At 49.5% G+C, this 16,101-nt stretch overlaps 5 protein-coding genes across 5 annotated transcripts; 2 read left to right on the top strand and 3 right to left on the bottom strand.

The window, feature by feature from the left end:
* Positions 1–304: 304 nt before the first annotated feature.
* Positions 305–2,473, top strand: N7489_008306 (MDR family MFS transporter; the record flags this gene model as incomplete). Its single annotated transcript, XM_056714056.1, has 7 exons — positions 305–461; positions 524–835; positions 887–1,410; positions 1,468–1,789; positions 1,894–2,036; positions 2,113–2,300; positions 2,329–2,473. The coding sequence occupies 7 exons, from the start codon at positions 305–307 to the stop codon at positions 2,471–2,473; spliced, it is 1,791 nt and encodes a 596-aa protein (XP_056567771.1).
* Positions 2,474–3,162: 689 nt separating this feature from the next.
* Positions 3,163–5,440, bottom strand: N7489_008305 (alpha-L-arabinofuranosidase A; the record flags this gene model as incomplete). Its single annotated transcript, XM_056714055.1, has 8 exons — positions 3,163–3,510; positions 3,568–3,675; positions 3,723–3,877; positions 3,925–4,344; positions 4,400–4,589; positions 4,654–4,770; positions 4,820–5,269; positions 5,321–5,440. 8 exons carry the CDS (start codon positions 5,438–5,440, stop codon positions 3,163–3,165), a joined length of 1,908 nt encoding a protein of 635 aa, XP_056567770.1.
* Positions 5,441–7,485: 2,045 nt separating this feature from the next.
* N7489_008304 (uncharacterized protein) lies at positions 7,486–8,007 on the top strand (the record flags this gene model as incomplete). Its single annotated transcript, XM_056714054.1, has 1 exon — positions 7,486–8,007. The coding sequence occupies one exon, from the start codon at positions 7,486–7,488 to the stop codon at positions 8,005–8,007; it is 522 nt and encodes a 173-aa protein (XP_056567769.1).
* A 405-nt stretch (positions 8,008–8,412) lies between these two features.
* On the bottom strand, positions 8,413–10,445 carry N7489_008303 (putative alpha-L-rhamnosidase A; the record flags this gene model as incomplete). Its single annotated transcript, XM_056714053.1, has 2 exons — positions 8,413–9,282; positions 9,339–10,445. The coding sequence occupies 2 exons, from the start codon at positions 10,443–10,445 to the stop codon at positions 8,413–8,415; spliced, it is 1,977 nt and encodes a 658-aa protein (XP_056567768.1).
* A 1,775-nt stretch (positions 10,446–12,220) lies between these two features.
* Positions 12,221–15,887, bottom strand: N7489_008302 (Acyl transferase/acyl hydrolase/lysophospholipase; the record flags this gene model as incomplete). Its single annotated transcript, XM_056714052.1, has 5 exons — positions 12,221–12,500; positions 12,560–14,634; positions 14,708–14,742; positions 14,799–15,622; positions 15,688–15,887. The coding sequence occupies 5 exons, from the start codon at positions 15,885–15,887 to the stop codon at positions 12,221–12,223; spliced, it is 3,414 nt and encodes a 1,137-aa protein (XP_056567767.1).
* Between the last annotated feature and the right edge of the window lie 214 nt (positions 15,888–16,101).

Genomic DNA, 16,101 nt, shown 5'->3' with positions numbered 1-16,101 from the left:
CACCGCTGGCCACAATTGTCAACCATCCTGTCGTAGAATTATTACGGCATCCCTACTAGTATACTGTTTTAAGAGGGAGACTGCGGCCATCGGTGGACAAACTCCAAGTTGATCATGTCACGGTGGAATGCGATGTCGTGCTTGGCAGGCGGAGATAATCCGCTGCCATTTCCCGATGGAGTGCCCGCCATGCCCGCTCGGAAATTTCAAGTTTTCGACATTCGACATTCGACATTCGGCCAAAGCATTTCTTTCGTCATCTTGTGAATCGCGGAATTTGTGATCTGAAACGACATTTGAGATAATGGGATTGAATCCGATTGAAAGTGTCTCGGCAGGGATGCCAAACGAGAATGAAGCCGAAAGATTGTCTCAAGAAATCGAAGAGCAACCTTTACTGCAGTCGGATCCAGTTCCTGCGACTTGGAGCCCACCGCCAGGGTTCCTACTGATCCAAATCGGTAAGTCAAAGCAAGGTCCATAACTTGATCAAACAAAATTTGACAATTTAACAATTTAACAGCAATCATGGCCAATGTATTTCTTGGCGGGTTTGACGGCACCATCACTGCCTCAACCTATGCTGTGATCAGCTCCGAGTTCAACGCCGCGAACACTGCTTCGTGGCTAACAACCTCGTACTTGATCACAAGCACGGCGTTCCAGCCTCTCTATGGCCGATTCTCCGATATCCTCGGTCGCCGGTCTTGTTTCTTCACTGCAACCATCACCTTCATGGTTGGTTGTCTAGGATGTGGCGTGGCCCGCGATGTAATCTTTTTGAACATCATGCGCGCCTTGACAGGCATCGGAGGCGGAGGATTGATGACTATGGGTAAGCTAATGACTTTTCAACTTCCGAATCAATCACTAACAAGTGTCCCAGCAACAATCATCAACTCGGATCTCATTCCCTTCCGCCAACGCGGCATGTACCAGGCAATTCAGAACGTCTCATACGGCTTTGGGGCCATCTGCGGTGCTTCTTTCGGAGGTGCCATCGTTGATTCGATCGGATGGCGCTGGTGCTTCCTGCTGCAGGTCCCAGTCTCTTTGTTTGCTTTGATCATGGGCTACATCGTGTTGAAGTTCCCATCGCGCCACCCTGAGTCTTCCTCAGGTCGGCAAGCGCAAGGCATTTGGCACCAAATCGATGTTTTGGGCGCTTGTCTGCTCATTCTGGCTCTCTCGGCTCAACTGGTCGGACTCAGCCTAGGGGGCAACATTCTCCCATGGACTCACATATGGGTAATTCTGCCGTTGGTCTCTAGTGTGGTACTACTAGCTGCATTTGTCGCCGTTGAAGCGAAAACCACTGCCGCACCTTTGATTCCTTTGAAGATGCTGCGAGGACAGCTTGCTGTTTCCACACAGATCGCCAACGTTTGTGTCGGAATGGCAGCATACGCAGTAAGTTCGCTCGTTCCATCGGTACTATGAGCATCGCAACTGACGTGACCTATTCAGTACCTCTTTACTCTGCCCCTCATGTTCCAGGTGATCCTCCTCGATTCTCCCAGCAAGGCTGGTACCCGACTGGTGGTTCCCTGTCTATTCACCCCACTAGGTGGACTCGTAGCGGGAATCATCATGTCACGCTGGGGCAGACTGGCCTCCATTGTGCGCGTCGGCGCGGCCCTGATGTTCGTGGGCAATGTGCTCGTCACGCTCCTTCGATTCGACGACTCGCAATGGAAATATTTTGCCTATGTTATTCCCGCCAATCTTGGTCAGGGGATGGTGTACCCCGGAATCCTCTTCACATTCCTAGCAGCCTTCGACCACGCCGGTAAGATACCTTTCCTATCCTTCTATTTGTTGCCGGCCCCATTCCCCAAGCTGCCCGCGACCGAGCCATTTGCCAAGCAAGTTTGCTAACAATGTCATATGCAGATCACGCCGTCTCCGCCTCAACCGTCTACCTCATCCGCTCCCTCGGAACCGTATGGGGCGTCGCAGTGACCGCCACCATTATGCAGAATACACTTAACTCAGGCCTCGGGGAGGCCTTGAGTGGAATACCAGACAAATGGAAAGTACAATTCCTTCGCCGTTTGATGATAACGAGCACCTGAACAGGCCGTGCTGACCAGCATACTCGCTTTTTCTTAGGTGATCGACGAGATCCGCCACTCGGTCTCGGCTATTTATGATCTCCCTCCGGATGTGCAAATGGCCGCTCGACTGGTGTACTACCGTGGGATCAGACTCTCTTTCATGGCCTCGGCGATCTTTGCTTTTATCGCCACCGTAGCTTCTATCTTTACCCGTGGGAAGGGTCTAGAGCGCGTGGGCGGAAAGTAAGCAATATGACTCCACACCCCGAAGGAACTCCACAGGGAGTATAGGGATGGGCATGGTGCTTATGGTGAGATCAACCATCACGCGCAGACCGAACGGATTGGCGCCTGGGCTCCAAGGAGAAAAGCCCCTTGACGAAGTGGTGCATATAGGCGGTAACGGGCGGAAGTAGATAAACGACAACCGCACAGTCCAGAGTGCCGATGCTCAATGTGACATGTGGTTGATATCGGATGGATATAGCTTACAACATAGAAGATGGCGAGTTGGCGATAGAAATAGTAAGGCTGAATTATTGAGTCTTGTCGAATATCTCGTTGATTTCGCAAAATCCTTTGACTATCTCAGTGCTGGTGCGCGATTTGGTAAATTCCTCGCAATTGATACAAAACCTACCACTAAACCTGTATAGTACAGCGGGCGAAGGCAATTCATTCCGAGGATTTAACAGGCCTTTCCGGCGGACCTCACCGTTATGAAAGCCTGTTGATAGAGCAGGGATTAATCCTTTGGGGATACTGTTTGCATGGCGGATGTGGTGCTGATCCCTACAGCTGACCAGGCTTTGTCGTGCCGAATCAACTTAGATTTTGCGCCTAGCCTCAAACACATCCTTCGGCCCTGGAGGAACTGTGGATTTGAAGGCTGCGGATTGGCGGAATCAGGGAATACACCGGAGAAATCTCGGATCCAGGACGTTTGACGCTTGTCGTGTCTAGGTCCGGTGGAGTGAAGACAGGGGGCAAAGCGATAGGGATTGAAGAAACTACATCCGAAACTCGGACGCAATATATTTGATTGTAGTATGTACTGCTATGCACTCGCAAGCCTCCCTCCGACTAACGCATATTTGACAATGCTTTAGTTGGTAGTAAGTACCGCAATACTCAGGTTGGGCAGCTTGAACGAGAACTCGCCCTTCTTGCCAGCCTTGATTTGGGTGGTCTTGCTGTTGACCATGTTCGATCCGCCCACCTCGTTCATCGCAAACGGATCCGGTGCAGTCAGGATGGTCAAGTCTGCCTTGGTGCCACGGCCGACACCCTCGAACGTCAGTGATACAGGCACGTCGGATGTGCTGTTGTACACTGCTCCCTTGAAGATGTGCGAGTCCTTCTTGCTGTTCTGACCTGTCACATAGTACAGAGGACCGAAGGCGTCAGGGGAAGTTGCTGGGAGTGTATTTGTCATGATGTTGTGGTTGAACAGCTACATTTGGGTCTCGTTAGTATGTACTCTGGGGGTCTGGTAAATAGTGCAACATACAGTCCACGCGTGCCAGCTAGTTGACCGAGCTGTCTGGTCTGGATCCGCGTTGAAGGAGAGCATGGTTGGGGACCATTGGTAGGCGTCCAAGTTCATCATGAAGGGGGCCTATTCTGTCAGTTCTCGCCTAGATGGTGCAAGTTGAAGCTACTCACGTAGGTACTTCCAATAACCCTGTCTGCGTTGCGCTCTGCACCAATAAGGAACACAGCCTCGGCAACGGTGCCGATCCACCAAGGATACAGGGAGAAATGAGTATCATTCCAGTCGATATCTTCTCCATTTAACGGCGAGGTAGCGGCAATCTCACCTTGGCGTGTGTTAGTTATGGTCTCGTAAATTTGTCAAGCTACTTACCGAGCAAGATAGGATGCTCAGGCGCAAAACTGTCAAACATGTTGAACTTGCTGACGAAGTTATCCGGAGTATCGTACAAATGGTAATCACCACCTGCAGTTCCGGGAAGTGTCAAATCGATAGTAGACGCAAGGACCTGGATATCGGGGTACTTGGCCGTGATAGCGTCATAGAATGCCTTGAACCGGTAGGCCTTGTACGATTCCAGGCCGTTGCTCAGCATATCCTCGTTTCCAACCTCGACGTACCGAATTTTCCACGGCTCTGGGTGTCCAACCTTGGCGCGTAGCGCACCGTACTCGGTGTCCACAGAGCCGGTCAAGAACTCAATCTCGTTGAGCGCATCTTGCACATAGAAATCAAGGTCGGCTTCGGGGACAATTTCTCCGCTTAGACCAAGTCCGGCGTAGACTCCCAGAACTAGACAGGTTTTGTCAGCTTGGTAGAGCACCGCGTAGCAAAACTATTTACTCACTGGGCTCCATGCCAAGGTCGTCGCACCACTCCATGTACTCAACCAAACCCAATCCGAGGGTCTCCTGGTATTCCCAGGTGGTTGCACGACCAGGTCGGTCCTTGAGTGGTCCAATGGTCTCGTTCCACTTCCAGCGGCCTTCAATGGTATCACCCTCCATATTATTTCCACCAGGGAAGCGAAGGAATGTCTATAAACTTTATTAGCTTCTAGTCCCCCACGCTATTCAGAGCGAATGGTAAGCTTCGACTTACAGGTCCCATATCAGCCATGGCTTGCATCAAGTCTCTGCGCATACCATTGGGGCGATCGTTCCACGTAGGAGGGAATAGGCTGATGAGATTAAAGTCAAGCGAGCCACTTGATGCTTTCTAGAAACAATTAGCAGAGGCACGTGGCAAGTTCCTTGTCAAAGCTTACCGAGCCATCGAAGGTCAGAGAGAACATATTATTGGTATCGGAAGCCTTTTCTTTGGGGGTAAGAACAAACTCATGTTGCACCCAATCGTCTGCAACACTCTTCGAGGCAACCTCGGCAGTGGCGAGAACCTTGTCGCTGGAAGAAAGGAGAGAGGCCGTGAAGGAGCCTTCGTAAGAGCCTTTCACGTAAAATGACCCGGAATACTTCTGAGGACGGACGTCAATGCCCCAGAAGCCCACATTACTCAACCCAGCTGTCCCAGAACCCTTGACATTAACCGAAGTCGGAAGGGCGGTGGACAGTGGGTCAGTGAGGTTCTTCAGGGACAGCGATGAGTCCCCAACACCAGACCAGGCCTCCAGTGAGGAAGGAAACTTCTTACTCCCCTGGAACGCTCTGTTGCGGATCAATTCGGCATAGAGACCTCCTTCTCCACAGTGATTGATTTCCTGGACCTTGAATTAGATCCCATACTGCAGTAGACAAGAAGCTCAACATACCTCCTCCATCGCACCATATTGCAGACCCGATGTGGCATTGCCTCCAGATTTCGCTACGGAAATGGTGACAGCAGCACCATATGACGCCAAAAGCGGCAGAAGAAGATATTTGTGCAGCATTTTGCTGTGATCAGTCCGCAGCTGGCTGTTTCAACTCGCCAATGCTATTCGGAATATAGAATATGAGTAAAGGGCGCGCTGTAGTGGGTATTTATAGGTAAGTAGTTCGAGTTGCCCAGCGAGTGCTATACCGGATAATTACTCATGTTCCTCCTCATTGTGCTCCGATTGACCCGGATAGATCGAGGTGACGTCTGAGGGGTTCAGAATAACATGATCTATTCATTTGGGCAGAATTGCCGACAGCGATCGTAATACCGACACTTCCTTCCCGATGAAGTAAATCTCCATGAGGGGTTCGACGAACATCACTTTCCCTCTTCCTTTGGACAGGACGATCGGCCGACAGCGACCGCGATAGCGACACTTCATCCTAATTAGGTAAATCTCCATGAGGGGTGCATATACCAAGAGGCAATGCCCGCAAGAAGCACTGTCTCAGGGAAACAATGGCACAAGCAAGGCCGACGCATGCTGCAATGGTCTGTTCCTTGCAGAGGGTGATGCAAGACTACAGCGGTGTCTTGGCAGGAGAAACGCCGAGGCTTAAACCCTGCAAGCAATTTCCGGTTCTCCATGTTGATTTGGGACAGTGCCGCATCCAAGAGACGCCTCTCCACCTTGGCTGCGGTTGAGGGGTAGTTGATCGACAGGACTGGAGGTGTGAGATGTGATTGACGGGTAAATCCGCGCGCCTTTCCCCGCAGATCCTCCACTCCGAGGCAGTGCCCAGCTCGTCAGTTTTTTTGTTTTAGTAACTAATATAATACGTGGAGTGATGAGTTTGCCTTCCTAACCATCAGATAGACGTACAGTGGAAAAGTATATGATCCGGCAGCAAGGGCCAAGAGGAGAGAGAGAGAGAGAAGATGGGTTACTTCTCTATCTCCAAGGGGCTACCTAGCAAATATGTGCGGCCTGCCAAACAAGGCATCAACCAGGTGACTAGTCTGTATAGTTACGGCACATAACACTGGGTTGGAAGTCCCTAAGCATGAAACACAGAGCTAGAAAGATCATAGTCGTACTTCTACCTCCCGGGACTATGTGACTGTTTCTCTCAATCGGCGCCATGCCATGAATTGGTAAATATAAACTAGCCTATGTAGTTCCTCTGTCAGAGACTCCAGCGCGTTAATACACCGCCATATGTACGGGCCAATGCTTGGCTACGCTCGTCAAAAGATGAACATTGTCGGATTATTCTTAGTTTAGAACTTGGTTTTCTACAACTCTCTCAATGAGTCTATTATTCTCACCTTCCACCATGCAACCTCGTTTCTTTTTAGAAACATGAACACCAACCCATTTACGTTCGTGCTGAAGATTCCTTTTTCGCATCCAGAATTGTCTTAAGGATGGCTTTTTGTTTCTGCAGTTCAAAATCCTCATATTGTTGTTGGACCAAGGTTCGAATGGAAAAGTCCGTGATGTGTTCGGGGTCCTCGGACGAGATGATGACAGCCACGGCGATCATATCTTTCCTAATTTCTACCAGTTACTTAGACGAGGTACGTCCAAGCAAACATTCGAATATCAACGCGTTGGATACTTCCGAGGTCTCCAGTCGTCATGGTACTGCCATGTGCCAATGAGAGGACATGGTTGGTATACAGAACATCAAGAGCCTTTCTTCAACTCACTGGCTAGTCCGTGTCGACTTGTTCCCTTCATATAAACCAACAAGCAGCCCGATTCCGTCTTAGACTACGGTGCTTTGGGGTTGAGAGCTCCCGTGACCACGGCTATCGCTCCCAGGAGCCCAGTGATGTAAGACTTGTGCTCACCGCCAATGAGCCCTGTGTATTCCCTCGCTCTCCGCGAAAAAAGGTTCTTTGCTGAATAGGTCTGCGTCAACGATCCTCACAGGGAGGTGCTGCGAATTCGCCACACAAATTCAAGGTTTTGGAACTGTTTTTATAAGATGCTGATTACCACTTCATTTGTAACTCACTCTCCAAAGTCTCTAGAAACAAACATTCCATTCGAACTTCATATCATCCATACTCTCTATACCGCCATTCCTGATCAAAGCAAGCATCAAAATGCCAGTCCTGCCATCTCTAGAAGGCTCAACCTTTGACGCCGACATCCGAGACCGCCACATGATCTACGACTACGCCGCAAAAGACACACACGGCAAGCCCGAGAAATGGCGCTACGAAATGTGGTTCTACAACGAGGATCGCATCGTCTACACCATCCATGGTGGTCCAATGGCCGGTCGAAAGAACTTCCAAACTGCAACATATCAGTGTATTCGTCCTGGAGAACTATGGCAATGTAACTGGCTGGAGGAGACAGGCACAATCTGTTCGCTTGTTTTCGATATCCCGAACAGACGTATTACAACTTTACTTGCTTTTTCAAAGGGACATTGGACGCAAAATGAGGCTGCTCGTGGCGATAAGCGGAATCCCGAGGATCTAGAGCGTTGGAGGGATTTGGCTAAGATTGGTGAGTCGCAGGCTGACCGGGTGCTTTTGAGCGAGCAGGCGGATATTCTGGAGGATTTTAGGGGGCCTGGTAATTTGGAAGCTATTCAGATGGAGTGGCCTACTTTGTAGACTGAGCTTTATGGTGTTTGATATTTTGGAAGCTACGAATCTGAACAGCTTTCTTAATCATTCTACCTGTACCCCCATTTGCCGGCCCTGGCCAAGATACCTAGCAGCCTTTGTGCTCGCCCTGTTAGGCTGTTTGATTTGGCTGTATAAATAGGTCACATGGTAGGGAGGTAAACCCTTTCCAAGGTCCGACATTCTATAAGTAGTGCGGCGGTGAATTGATGGCCTTTTTGAGTCTTGACTTAGCATCATATAGTCCCCGAGCGGCCCCGGTAAGACATTAGAATGCCAAGGGTCCGGTTAAAGTTCGAGCAGTGAGTCACCAGAATGCATCTTCCATTGGTAACAAAGAGAATTCATTTGAGTCTTGAAGATAATCATGTTAAAGGCCATCATGCCATCAAACTAGTCACTCCTCAACTTCCAACTGCCACCCTTCAACCCACTAGCCTTGCCATTAACAAGCTTAACTCGCTGCCCACCCTCGGAAACAAGACTGCCCCTAGCACCAGCAAGCACAAATTCACCAGTAGTGTTAGCAGGCGTCACAAAAGCAAACTTGCCCACACCCTTCTCACTGCCACGGTAAGAGGTCGAGAACTTTCCTTTAGCAGTCTCAAAGCCAGCATCAACAAAGGTCAAGTTGCCGGCCTGGGGCGCAATAACCCAAGTCGAACCACCAGCACCAGTCAACTGAATACCAGCCGCATAAGCTGTAAGGGCGTATGTCGGACCGGTTGACCAACCATGCGCATGCGAAACGCGCGCATCATTCGTATAGGGCGCGTAATGCAGTGATCCGTCTGTTGAATACCCTTCAATAAAAGTAGATTGTGTCATGCGAGGGTCATTGAGCATGAATCCCCACTCGAGACGGATGAGGTCCAGGGCTGAGTTGGGCTTGTTGGCTATATAGTGGCCTTGTAATTCAAAGCCGCTGATGAAGGGTGAAACTGTTTTGCCGGCTTCGGGTGCTGGTGCACCGTATTTGCCCCAGCGGGACTTTAAAGCGTTTGAGACTTGGACGGCTTGCGCAGTTGATTGGGTTAGGTTTGCTTTTATGGCCCAGGCGTTGCCGTCTTGTGGGTGCATCGTTGTAGTTTCGTTGTCAAAGTAGAGGCCACTGGAGGCGTCCCAGAGCTTTTCGTTGGCGGCTGCTTTCAGTTTCGTTGCTATTTTGCTCCAGTTCGCTAGGGCTGTCTTATCATTTAGTTCAGTTGCGAGGGATTGGGCGTCTTGGAGGACGAAGTAGAGGATTGCGTTTGCTTCGATGTTCTGCATAATTTGTTAGCATGAGATATCTTGGGAGGCCAAGATGGTGGTATACTTACATGAGCTCCCATTCCAAATCGTAGCCAATCAGATGACGAGGTGATGTTGGCCAGGCCGGTCTCATCGACACTGCTGATAGCCCATTCCAGGCCGCGCTTGTACTGTGACCAGTGGTTGGATAGCCAGCCTTTCTCGCCTGAGAAGCGGTACAGGTAGGAGGCACCGATGAGACTGTGCAGGTGGTAAGTGTAGCTCACGGACGGACGGAACCCTTTTCCGGCGTAAGGAAGTTGTCCATTAGACTTCTGCAGGACGAACAAGGATTCCAAGGCCGTACGGACACTGTACAAATCACCAGTACTGACAGCAATAGTCTCAAGAGCAATGGACATATCACCTGGCCAAACAAGACGGTCACGCTTGGCACCGTCGGTGATTGTGCTGCTCCCGTTGGTGATAGTGTAGTTGTTCCACCAGGTATCAGTCTGGGGAAGATGAACATTGTCGCCGGAACTGATTGCACCCAGGTGCACCAGCGAGTTTCCGTGATTGGGGTTGATAGTGGCCAGCTGGTTGGTGTATGCACCCGCATACCAAATTTTGTTGATGAGCTCGTCATCCGAGTGGAAGTACCCAGTGTAGGCGCGCAAGTCCTGTTCTGGGGCTGCGGTGAACTTCACGTGAAGGCTTTTGAGCGATACGGTGGCTGTGGTGTTACTGACGATTGTCAAGTAGCGGAATCCACCACGGAGATATTTATCCTCGGGGGTATACTGCCCAGCACCCTTGCCGACGTTGAACCATAGAGGAGCGTCCAAGCCAGCGTCGGCGGTGGCATCGCTTGCTTGGTTGTTGATATATAGACTCGACTCGGAGAATGTCACACCCAAAAATGCAGATGGGGACGAGGACGAGCCTACATCAAGAGAGACGAGGCCTGCCACATTCTTTCCGAAGTCGTAGGTCACGGATGAAACGCCATAGAATGTGGCCTCACCACCGGACGCTTGTGTAAGGGTCTTCGCTCCAGTTACAGAGCCATTGACACTATAGACAGACGGTGGGATTAAGTCGCGAGATTTCGGAGCGAAGATATACTGCTCATATGGGATATTGGAAGATGCAGCGGCCAAAACCGGAGCCAGAAGCGAGGCAGCAAAATGCATGGCGATGGATTGGGAGATCCCGATGGATTCCTTTCTGTGGATTCTTTTGGAGAACCGCCGGTTCTTATACTTACTCAATGACCAAATCTCCGACGCAAAGCATATCTAGCATTTTGGACTAAACAAGGCCAATCGGGATCTTATGGGCCTCAACTTTTCGGGATAAACAAGACCGGACGTAAGCAATGAGCGTATTGCGGGGTCTCTCCGAATACTTTTGGAATGGCCATCGGTTGATCAACAGCCCGACCTGCCAGACAGTGATGAAACTGTGGGGTTATTTTGCGGGGGATCTGCAGGCTTCGGGGCGCATGTAGGCGGGAGGAAAAGTGCCGGCGACTTTCTTTATGACTGTTAGCGAACGAGAACAAGATGCAAGGTCAAGGTCTGTATTGAATAGACTAACAAAGACTGGGGGAGGAGAGAGAGGAAGAGATAGAGACTGAAAGTGAAGAAGGGTAAATAAACAAGCCGCCCGGGCGGCATTACTAGCCTGACAAATCGAACAGTGACCTAAACGGATTCTCCCAAGTTCTTTGGAAACACATGTTATTTTACATCAAAAAAATTCGCCCATTATCTGCTCTGCCTTCCGTGCAACTTACTGGGCACCCCCGCTGATATCCTCGTATTCTGTCATGAACAAGAACCGCCCGCGTTCCTTCCACAGCTGCCATTGTCCCTCCGTAAATCCGTTGCTTCCATCCCAAAGGTCTGTTTTACCGGGTAACTTAGAACTCTCTGAATGTACTCAGGTAGCTGTGAATCGAATTTTTCCGCTTCGGTTAAGCGGGCCAGCAATGAGGAATGGCTTGAAGGAAAGTCGGCAGCCGCCTCATAGATTAGTCCCCACAGAGCCCATGGTGTATCATCATGTATGAAACGGAAGACAGCTCAGTTCTTTGACTGCGGTGGGTAAATCAATCGTGTTGGAGAATAGTTGCTGTAGGACCTCTACATGGAGGCGCGCAGTGCGGTATTCAGGGCCTTCAGTTGACTGGAGCCAGGATTGGTGATCACTTGTCGACATGGTAGAGTTGATGCAGGTCCCAATACCAAGGGTAGCAGTTAATGGGACTTAGGTATAGAATGATGGTACTCCTGGTACCTGGTTGCCTAGAAATGTGTTTGAAAAAGACTAGCTGGCAGGCTGTATATCTCTACGCCCCAGCACCGTGACATCATAGCTAGGCTAGTCACTGTCATTTGTATTCTTTAGGTGGGTAGAAATGGTTTTTACTACTCTAGTCATAGCCCTGGAGTATCAAACCTAAAGCAGAAGTATTATACTTGCTCAAGGGGCAAATCTCCGACGCAAAGTATCCATATATAACATGGTAGACTAAGCAAGGCCAATCGGGATCTTGTGACCTTCAATTCCGAACGCAATAGTGCGACTTTCCTTAGCCGGAGGTATAGGCGCAGAACTGGCCTTGCGTTTCCTTATTGATTGTCTCGAGGTTTGAGTGTTTGTGACAGGGTAAAGTTACTCTCGCCGTCGAAGCATAAGTTTAAGGAACAAATGATTAGTAGGCGTGAAAGGAAACCCACCTAACGAGGGCTGTCACAGATTGCTCCAGTGTACGCCAACCATTTCAATTATATTCTGGTCTGTGTTTACCTTCATAGCTTCATCCTGGCTGCTATGGCCATAATACACTATTCATCACCCGTGAATTCAGTTCCTCTAGTAACGTCGGCCAGTGGATCCAAATACTCCTGGAATTCTCTAGCTAAGGTTTGTATGTGCAATTTTTCCCTTTGGAGAACATTTTCTACATGAGGACCTTCCGACCAACAACTTTTTCCTGGTTCTGGTTCTGGTCATCAACTAGAGTGACCTCACCACTAGAAACCTGTCCTTCCATGGACATATCTTTCATGGCTTCTTGGATTTCACGAAGCAAGAGGTCATTTTTCGGCTTCCGGGGAACGAAAAGAAAGCCACCCACCATAAGTTTGGGGAATTCCTTGGCTCGTCGGAGCCTTCGTCCTTGAATCATATCTGAATGCCGATAACGACGGAAGTGCTTGCTCAGGAAGGTGTGGAGTGTGCTTATGCCACAATGTCAGTGCATGCATCATCAATTCCAGTCTAATTACAGGGAACTTACTCGGAGCTAGTCCACACATCCAGGTCTGCGTAGTGACGCTGAGTATATTCGTGATCTAAACCGAAGCACTGCACACTGAGGCGGAGACACTCTGTTCTCAGGGAAACGGCCTCTTTGTACCGTCCTTGATATTTCCATGTCCGAGCTAGCCATGTCATATTTCGGATATTCGCTGGGTGTTCATTCCCAAGTATGCGTTTCTGGATCTCAATTGCTTCTGCTAACAATGACTCGGCCTTGTTTAGCTGCCATCGCTGTAAGTATATGATGCCCATCGAAACCATAACTTCAACTGTTCGGATATTTTCCAGTCCCAAGGCCATTTTGTGGATGCGTAATGATTGGACGGACAACTCTAGCGCATCTGAGAGCCGCCCATGCATGAAGTAGTCCAACGTCAGGATATGCACAGCATTTAATGTCTCCCAAGAGTTCGGCCCAAGGGACCTAAGATAGCGTTGGATGACTTCCCTGTTAAGTTCTACCGCCTTTTCGAATTTGCCAGCCTCACGGTATACAGACGTTAGCAGGAAAAGACCTCTGGTGACTTCAATGCTTCCAGAACCTCGAAGTCTCTCCTGCATCTCCAATATGCGCTTGCACACTTCTATCGCTTTCTGGGGCTTGCCTTGGTCCGAGTAGGTAGCTGCTAATCCGGAAAGACCCGCAATAGTCCATTGATCTTCAGGGCCAAACAGCGTCTCCGACACTTTGATCATCTCACTGAAAAGCTCCTCCGCCTTTTTGTACCTTCCATCAGTCGTCTGACATGTGGCTACCTTGAATAAGAGACCCACTCTATTTTCAGTGGGCTGTTCTTCTGCCGTGAGGGCGAGAACCTGCAGAGCATGAGGCATAGCTGCTCGCCATTGAGTCCGGTACTTCACTTCCATGCTAGGAAAACGTAAATCCAGCCCACGCAGCACATATAATTGCCAGTGTTTCAGGGCACCAATTGACCGCAGCCAATTTCTCGTTGCAAGACGAACCAAACGATGCATATCGAGACGAGATTCTTCATGTCTCACACGCACAAATGAGTAAGAGCTAAGCAAGCCTATCGCTTTCTGTTGTTCGACATCTGGCGCCGGAGTGAGAAGCGAAATCAATATATCTCTTTCGTGTATGCAGGCCATAAAACAGAGATAATCGGTCGCAAGTTGATTTTGCTGTCTGATTTGCTCAAAGGATGTAAGCCAGGTAGTCGCGACAGGGTTTCGAATGCTTTTATATCGACCCTTATCCTCAAAGTCCTCGCTCAACAGATCGATGGCGCTCTGCTCTTGTCCATCCAAAAGCTCAGCATAACCAGCCAGTGTGGTTCCATTTTCGTTGATAAATGAAGCAGCTTGCACAATAGCCAAAGGGAGAAAGGTCAACCGACTGAGAAGCTTGCGGGTACTCTCAGTGTCGTGAAGAATTTCCTTGCTAACCAAAGAGTTTCGTAACACATTAGTGGCTCTGTGCTCGTCCATTTCGGGGATATTTATAACATCTGTGGTGGCAAGATACCGAGCCACTTTGTTGCTTCGAGTGGTGAAGACAATGGCTCCTTGGTCACTTGTGGGAAGGTAGTCTTTCAGTCCTCCAGGTGTTGGGCCTTTATTTTCAGTCCACATGGCAATATCATCAGCATTGTCGAAAATTAACAACCATCTTCCGTTGCTCTGGTTGCTCAAGTGATCTTTGACAAGGCACTTCGGGTCCGCCTTCGTGTCGTCGTGATGGATTCCAAGCTGGTCGGCCACCGATTGGTATGCCTGTTGGAGGCTTTCCGTATCAACTGCAGGGAGCCAGAAGATAGCACAATCTGGATAGAGTTCTCTTGTTTGGTAAGCAAGCTCCAGGGCAATTTGTGTCTTGCCGATTCCTCCGAGGCCGAAAACAGCAATTCTTTCCGCACGGTTGTTGCTAAATAGTCTGCGTTTTACCTTGCCCACGACCTCACGGTCTACGTATCGAGGGTTCCTCTCAAAAGGAACAAACCAGCCTGCAGTCTCCCCGTGACGAAGAGGGCCGTCTGATGAATTTATGGTTTCCAGGATTCGAAGTCGAGCAAGTCGAGCTCCATGTTCCTAAGTAGCGGATAGTCAGTATTCAGAGCGCCAACACGATTACCCTCTTGGATACTGAATATCCATATCTTACACGTAGCATTGTTTCAAAGTCAAAGCTTGTCTTCCCTACACGCTGTCAGCATTTCGAAACGACAATGAAGTTTCTCGGGTTCAAGTCCTACCTTCCTTTGCTGAGAGGTTTACAACGCAGTCCCGAACTCGAACCTTTTGGGAAGAATGATGCAGATAGGCATACGTCGCCGATTCAATGACGCTTTGCTTCTCAAACTCGGTCATGTGAACTTGCTGCAGTCCTTGCTCGACATTGAAACGAAAGTAACGTTTTCCCTTTACCTCATTGCTCCATCGAGCCATGAAGCGACGCTCCGTACTCTCGGGCTTAGTCGCTAATCTGACCAATGTCTTTGAAAGAAACTTCAGCACATTATCGTCCATGGGTAGTTGTGCGGGATTGCCAGTTCCAACTGACACCAAACATTTCACTATTGGTTTCAGAGCCCGGCTCGTGGTGCACCAAATGTCGGCCGCTTCCTCTTCTACTTCCTCAATGGGGTTGTTGGCACCGAATGCACCGTCCACAAACTGGTGGTTGCCGATTGAAACCGAATCAAAAAATCTGGTCGCGGCGGACGTTGCCAATGCGGCTTCACAAATTGTTGCTGATAGCGCAGACTCATTCGACACAGAATAGCTTCGAAGTCGCGTGACTTGTAACGTATCTTTGGAGGTTGTGCAGACAAAAGTTTTGCAGCGACGGGACTTCCCATCATTCATCAAGTCGGTTGGCGAAAGCCCAGCATGAGTGATGACATTTTCAATGGCCTTTTTGAGCTTCTTACTATCGTATTGCGATACGATATTGCCAGACCAGTCGACTGGGACATTGTTGATTTTCTCGCTGAAGACCGATTTCATCAATTCAGTGTAAGCGAGGATGCATGCGTCGACATCCATTTCCAGCCGTCCCAGCATTATGGCGATCAGTCTATAAAAGGATTGTGGTATGTCAGCGCAGCATTTGCTAATTCTGTTGTCTTTTGTAACACGCACCCTCCTGTGCTTGTACCCCCAATCAGGTCAAACACATCACAAGGCCTGAGAACCTCACTAGCCTCGCGCTCTAAATTGAGCTGTGTCATCACATCCTTCAATATAAGTAGACTGGACAAGCCCCTCACACCTCCACCGTCCAGGGACAAGAGGCACAATCCATTTGTGTCAAGTGGGCTTGGTGCAATTTCCGTTTCCATAGCGCTACAAATATGCCGAGGTGCCTTGGCCAAACAGATGATCAGACACGATAAAATGGTGCAGTTACACAATAATAAGGAGTTCAATAAATATCTACATTGCCGCGGGCCTCCGTTGAGTATTTCAGGAGATCTCCCACTTGGCCTGACAGCAATGCATGGAACAAGGCGCTTAGACACAGGATGGAGACTGGCTCTCTACCAATCACTCCCG

This window comes from Penicillium chrysogenum (assembly GCF_028827035.1).
Source record: "Penicillium chrysogenum strain IBT 35668 chromosome Unknown utg000004l_segment0_segment0, whole genome shotgun sequence".
NCBI classification, from domain to species: domain Eukaryota; kingdom Fungi; phylum Ascomycota; class Eurotiomycetes; order Eurotiales; family Aspergillaceae; genus Penicillium; species Penicillium chrysogenum.
Note: the sequence above shows the minus strand (reverse complement) of the source record. Positions and strands in the feature narration are given on the sequence as shown.